General features: G+C 40.2%; 1 protein-coding gene across 1 annotated transcript in view; it reads left to right on the top strand.

Moving 5' to 3' along the window:
- Window positions 1-399: 399 nt before the first annotated feature.
- The window catches only part of ttll5 (tubulin tyrosine ligase-like family, member 5), a gene marked incomplete at both ends in the record, with an annotated part of 101622 nt that continues 95397 nt past the window's right edge, over window positions 400-6624 (top strand). Inside the window, 6 exons of the mRNA XM_083791588.1 lie at window positions 400-461; window positions 3192-3298; window positions 3444-3526; window positions 4558-4664; window positions 5408-5538; window positions 6354-6436. Of these exons, the coding sequence (XP_083647714.1) occupies window positions 400-461; window positions 3192-3298; window positions 3444-3526; window positions 4558-4664; window positions 5408-5538; window positions 6354-6436 (573 nt within the window). The remainder of the gene's footprint in view (window positions 462-3191; window positions 3299-3443; window positions 3527-4557; window positions 4665-5407; window positions 5539-6353; window positions 6437-6624) is intronic.

The following is a 6624-nucleotide window of genomic DNA, read 5'->3' as shown; positions in this document are numbered from 1 at the left end:
GTGTTCTTAGCATGGCTAAGTTGTTAGCGTTACATTGAGTCTAGGCTTCATCAGTTCTCCAGACCAATGGCACTGTTGCTCGAACAATTATTTACCATAGCAACTGTGTCATCCATTCTACAGAGTATTTGAAGATTGCTACACACCTATGCTAACCTAAGGTTGTCAGTTGTCCACACGTACATAATTACCCTGGCGTTATCGTGCGTTTTTAATGCATGCACTAATCTCTCACCGTTGGCTAACGTTGTTAGCTTAACGTTAGCTAATCAGTATAGCTGGGATTTCTGTCAGTGATGATCATCAGTTCATCTTGTCTGCAGGTTGGAGATGCCGTAGTAAGCACAGGCATCCTCCCAGAACATTTCACCAGGCATCGCTTCACCTTCCGCCGTGGAAATGCCAGCTGTGATCCGGGGTAAAGAGGATTCTTCGGAGTCCTCACAGGAGGACGATCAGGAGTAAGTGGATATAGCCTACTAATAAAAAGTCCACATATGTCAGATTGCTCGTCTGTCTGTCTGTCTCTCTCTGCTCTCTTTATTATGCATTGCATAGATACATTGATCTCCCCTTTTCTCTCCTACTGTTGTAGAGGCCAAGTGCAATGATTTCACTGTTTACAATGTTGCAACAGTTTATGTGACTATTGATTGATTGATTGATTGAAATATTTATTAACAGTTTGTAGAATTTACAGTACATTTTAAGCACAAACTCAATACAAAGACTGTCAACTGTGAGTGGACAACCCAATTAAGCATTACACTTGTTTACAACAGGGTCCACATTGTTCAATTCATCAAAGGAAGTATATACTGTAGGGTGTAGGCTATACACCTTGAGCCTCAACCCCCTTGCCACCCGATCTGTCTGTCTAATCTGGTGTGAGTGTCTATCCAGTTTAACTTTGGCCATAGATAGAAATCCCATAACCCATTTGTCTTGATGACGTGATAACAAACGCCAAAATCAAGTTTAAAAAAAATAAATAAACTAATCGTGTCATTTCCCCTTTTTGGACTGCTATAATAAGGCTCTCTGTGAGCATTCTCCTTTTGCATGTAGTGATGTACACGTGCTGCCCACAATCCTTACAGCTTGTAGAATTGGCTGTCTGATTTGATCTTAGCAGTGTCAAATGGGTCTTAGCTTAGTACTGATCCCTCCTGGCATGCAACACTGAGTGTTAATTTAACTCAGAGAGTGTACAGATGGACAGGGGCGTTGGACTGGGGGGAAAAGTGGGACAGATTTACTAGGGCCCCAGGGTGGGGACTGGGGAGGCCCTCGAAAGCCTGGATTAAAAATAAATACCAAAACAAATTGCATGTGGGGCCCACAGATATTGCTTATCCCAGGGCCCAGCTCATCTTAATTATTGATGCCAAGATGCAGTAGAACTTCTTGAGTCACTCTTATTTTGCATAATTGATAAAAGAAGTTGGAAACCTAATAGCTAAAGCCAAGGACATTTCATTGTAGCTCATTGTTACACCAATCAGTCTTTGTCATATTTTTCTGCCACTTTGGCCTACACTTAGTAGTAACTAACTGAGGATTTTGATGAGTTTAGGATTAGGCATAGTTTTACTGATGTTTTTTTTTATGATTCAAAATTTTATTGCTTTTTCAATTTAGTTTCACAAACAATTAAGACAACAAATGAAACAAAACTAGACAATAAAATAATAAATACATCACACAACGAAATCTTTACAGAAAAGATAAAACAATACAGACAATACAATACAATAAAATAATAATAAAACAAATTAATAATAAAAAAGGGAAAAAAAATAAAATGAATGCCATTACACCTGGGTAATATCAATTTACACTTTCACAGAAAACAAGAAAGAAAAACAGACGTTGCGCTCACACCACAGTGGGATTGACAGTAATATGCATTATGTATCCTCCCCATTTCCGTATATATTTGTCCAGTCTGTCGGACCTCCTATATGCCATTTCTTCGTATGCTGCAACCTTGCCTAATTCCACAAACCAGTCATGAAACGAGGGACTCCCTGACGCTTTCCAACCCCTCATTAGCACCTGTCTACCAATCATGATAGCCGTGAGGATGAAATCTACATAATCACAGTGATAGTTTTACTGATGTTAAGTTTAGGAATAGGATTAGGTTTTGGCACTGTTTTACAGAGGTTAAGGTTAGGAATATGGTTAGGTTTAACCTTTTAGGCATAGTTTACTGACGTTACATTTTGTAATACCAGGCAGAGACCATTGGACCTCTGCCGGATTTGCGCCCAAAGCGACTGTGTTTGAGGCGAGCAGGTATTCGCCAGGATTGCTTAAAATCGGCAGCATCATAAACAGATTAGAATATTTATCCAAAATTTGTATTCATACTTCATCGTACAACAATGTCGCTCGTCGACAAGAACAATTACACAAACTAACAATGCATTGCGACACGTCATAGCTTGTAGATCAGTTGTTTTTCTTTAACATTATCCTCTTTTGTGTCAACATGTTTCTAATGGAGCATCGCACATTGACTTACAGTGCTTGATGTCAGCTTGTTCTGAGCCCTTTTGTTGCTCGCTGACTGAGATCTGTGCTATCAAAATACCTTTCTCAATGGCGTGTAGCACAGATATCACCACAGACAAGACAGAAGCCTTTTTGTCTGGCCTACCTGGATATTTGAGCTAGGAGCAACAATTGTTTACATGCCTTCCTGCCTCTCCCCATCTTATCAAGGACGGTCACGTCCGATAGAGTTTTACTCCGACAACATGCTATCTTATCTGTCTCTTTTTTTCTTTCTTTTTTACCTCCTGACATGTAGTCAGAGTCTGGCCCTATCAGATATTCTCAGTGCAATGTTACCAGGGTGTTTGTTAATATATTAGCAGGGCCTTTTTATTGCACAGCACACCCTGAACCTGTGTGTGGTTCTGTCTCTATCTGCTCGCATAAAGTCAACATCATGTCAGGATGCATTCCACCAGGGTTAGGTAAGCAGCCCATATCCGCTAGCCAGCATCAACCAGGACTGTAAACTCAACATGGCATGAAGAGAAATAAATCCCCAGGCTGTATTTGTTTGACAACATCATTCAGTTGTCATCTTTCTTTATATGATGCATATAATTATGTTCTACTACATCTTACTAATGTATTATATTATACCTGGCTTCATTTGATTCTGTGCCTCCCAGAGACCACCCTTGCATTGCCTGGAGTGGTCTTAGCAGGAAGATCCCAGTTCTGGTGTTCTGCCCTGAAGCGATCGTCTCTAGGGATTTGAACATCTGCTCCATTGGAGGTATACATTATTACCTTGCATTGTGGTGAAAGATGAAAAAACAAGCTGTAGCCTATTATCTTTTGTATGCTTGGAATGTTTTAATGTCGGGGCATATTGAAGTACATTTTATTACCGTTGCACTGTTGTTTTCCATTTATTAAAGAGAGATACAACATGGCCTTCAAGATCGTTCGCACAGAGAGCCGCTTGGTACGAGGAATCCTGACCAATCATGGATTCCATGAGGTAAAGTTCTTGGCTTAAGCGTCCAATGTCAGAGTGGTGACTTACGCAAACAATGTCATGTTTCATGTTTGACGGTCGTACACTGCTGTAAAACAAAGTATACACTCTATTCCAGAAGCACAATGCTATATTTATGTAATCATATGTAAATATAGCATTGTACACAGTAAAAGCCTCAGTGTTGTTTTTAACAATGATAGATGGGTCCATGTCTGTCCAATCCACTGGGATTTTACAACCTTCACTTACTGTATACCGTCTAATTTCTGATTTGAACTTGTTCGTGCACCAAAAATAGCTGATCTACAGTACATGCTCCCAACGTGTCACATTGCTTGTAGATCTGCTGTTTTCGGTGTGCGACTCTGGTGCGCAACTAAATATAAATCAGGCTTTAGTCGAAACCTGGAAAATACACAATGGAAATAAACAAGTATTGGTCCTCATTATCACTCCTTTCAAACAGTTACCATTAATTCTCTTTTTATTTCTCTTCAATGCTTCTGGACTCCCACTAAACCGTCATCAAAGGCAGATGAGTGTCTGCCACAGCATCATATAGAGCCAGAGTTTAATAACCCTCTATTGCAAACATATGGCTTTCTCCTAGACAAGTTGGTGAAAGAAACGTGCATCCCCACCAATGGCTGGAATAAAACAAAACAAAACAGAAAACACATCAAGTAAAATGGTGATGAAAATAGCTTTTGAGCGGACTTTCGCTTTGAGGTGATTTGAAGAGAGTAGGCTATATTTCACCAGATTAGTGGCTGAGTATCTGATCTGCTTCTTAGATCCATGCTAACCGACCGGTCACATGTGATGGACATCAGAATATAATGCTGCTGTTGTTGACTGGAAACTCGCACTGTATTAGCATCAACTACTATACTTGGTGTTAAATATATAATATAATATATATATTTTGCTTTTAAATAATACCTTGGTATTGGTAATTTGTGTGCAGTGAATCTAAATTTGTTGACAAAGCCTTTGGACTTTCTCTTGACCAGAATGTCTGTCTGTTTCAGGTTCATCCAAATAGTAATGACTTTAATCTCATGTGGACCGGATCACATCTCAAGCCTTATCTCCTACGCAGCCTTCAAGACTTCCAGAAGGTCAACCACTTTCCCAGGTGCAGTGCACGTCTTCAGTTGTATCTGTTGAGGCAGACAATATTGTATTGAAGGAACATAAGACATTGAGAGTACACTAACTAACTACACGTGGGAACACAAAAGAGGGAATGATTGTCCCACCTACCCCCATTCAACCAAGCACCAATTGCCAATGAAAAATAGAAGGGTAAAGTACAAGTATAAATCAATCAATTATACATACAATATTTGCCCCCCTTGTGGCCGTGAAGGGTACTGCGCCTGGGTGCGTTTGTAATTGACTAATACATTAATTAATAATCATTAATGTGTCGCCCTCCATATTCATATGGTCAATGCCTGTGTGAAAAGTGGGAGTGATTGGTGCAGGCAGTAAGGAGTTACGGCAATGTTTCTGACAGACACACACAGACACACAGACATTCGGTTAATTATAGTATGATGATGATGATGATTACATGCCCCCACACCTCTGAACTCACATCCACAGGAGATGCATTGCGCATTCAGTCATCTTACACTGCTGCTGAGCCTTTCTAAGACCTTCAGATCAGTCATTGTGTTTGTTGGCTCCCACTGCAAAGTGCATTTAGTTTGGACCCGTGCCTCTTTAAAACATGAAATGAATCATAATGTCATGCAGAAGGGAGTCTTATTGCCACTGTGTTTTCACTGCACTTTACTTTTCTCTCAACAAGCACACTGAGCAGAGCTTGAACATTTTTTAACTAACAGGTCAGCGGCTGTGCTTGTTTTCCAGGTCATATGAACTGACGCGCAAAGATCGCCTGTACAAAAACATCCAGCGAATGCAGCAGGCTCATGGCTTTAAAAACTTCCACATTGTTCCCCAGACCTTTGTGCTTCCGTCTGAGTACCAGGACTTCTGCAGTAAGCTTCCCTCAAAGACCTTGCACCTAAGCCAGGGTTCCCACTTCCCACTCTCCTAGAAAACCTGGAAAAGGCATGGCATTTTAAAAATCAAATTTTCCACTGGCCTGGATGAGTTATGCTATAATCAAAGGAGAAAAGTTTTGGAAAAGTCATGAAATTGTATTTGGAGCCTCGCTGGATCCCTTGTCGACCAGGGATGTGTCATCCACAGGTCTTATTGCATAAGAGATAATTTATTTCAATGAGACTTTACCTGTATAGTTAATGAAAGTAAAAATATACGGGGAGGTTGAAGGGGATCATGACCCCGTGTCATACAGTATGTTTCTATCTCCATATTTCATCTTTAAAAAAATAAAGTTATGATACATGCTATTGTTGCTGTTTTTTAAAAACTTTGAACGTTTTTGAAAATCTTTCGCCGATAATGATATGGCCTAAATATGGATGACTGCCAACCCACCATCATTGTAGTCCTTTGACGTCATAGGGTGTGGCAATATATTGATATTGTGATATTATACCAGATAGTTTGAACTATAAATGTTTGCAAAACATAGCCAAAGGTCTACATGCTCACAATGCATTGAGTGTGTAGATCTGCTATTTATGCCCTGATGAAAAACAAAAAAAGGATATCACAATTAATGTTTTGGTAAAAAATAAATCTTGTGATATTTGATTTTGTACATATCGGCTGCCTAGCCCTAGAGTTGGTCATTGAGAGTGGGAACCCTACAGAGCTGGTTATACAATACACTCACCCTTATTGCATATTCTGAACTGTATACTCACTGTCTCCTCGTGCCCAGGTTGTTTCGTTAAGGACAAGGGACCTTGGATCATTAAACCAGTGGCGTCTTCAAGAGGAAGGGGGATCTACCTGGTCAGCAACGTAAGACCACTATCGTTCCCTGACATAATTCGTTCCTTCATAGAAACATTTAGGGCTCTAATGGCCCGAGCTTGCTAAAGCCACTATTTGGGGATTTAGCATTGAGGAATGGCCGCGTTCACCCACTAAGTGGTGGCTATTTTTGTCACCTGCCTAAATCCCTAAAACACCTCTGCTACCCCTTACAT

The sequence above is a fragment of the Protomyctophum parallelum genome (assembly GCF_964188405.1).
Source record: "Protomyctophum parallelum genome assembly, chromosome: 20".
NCBI classification, from domain to species: domain Eukaryota; kingdom Metazoa; phylum Chordata; class Actinopteri; order Myctophiformes; family Myctophidae; genus Protomyctophum; species Protomyctophum parallelum.
Note: the sequence above shows the minus strand (reverse complement) of the source record. Positions and strands in the feature narration are given on the sequence as shown.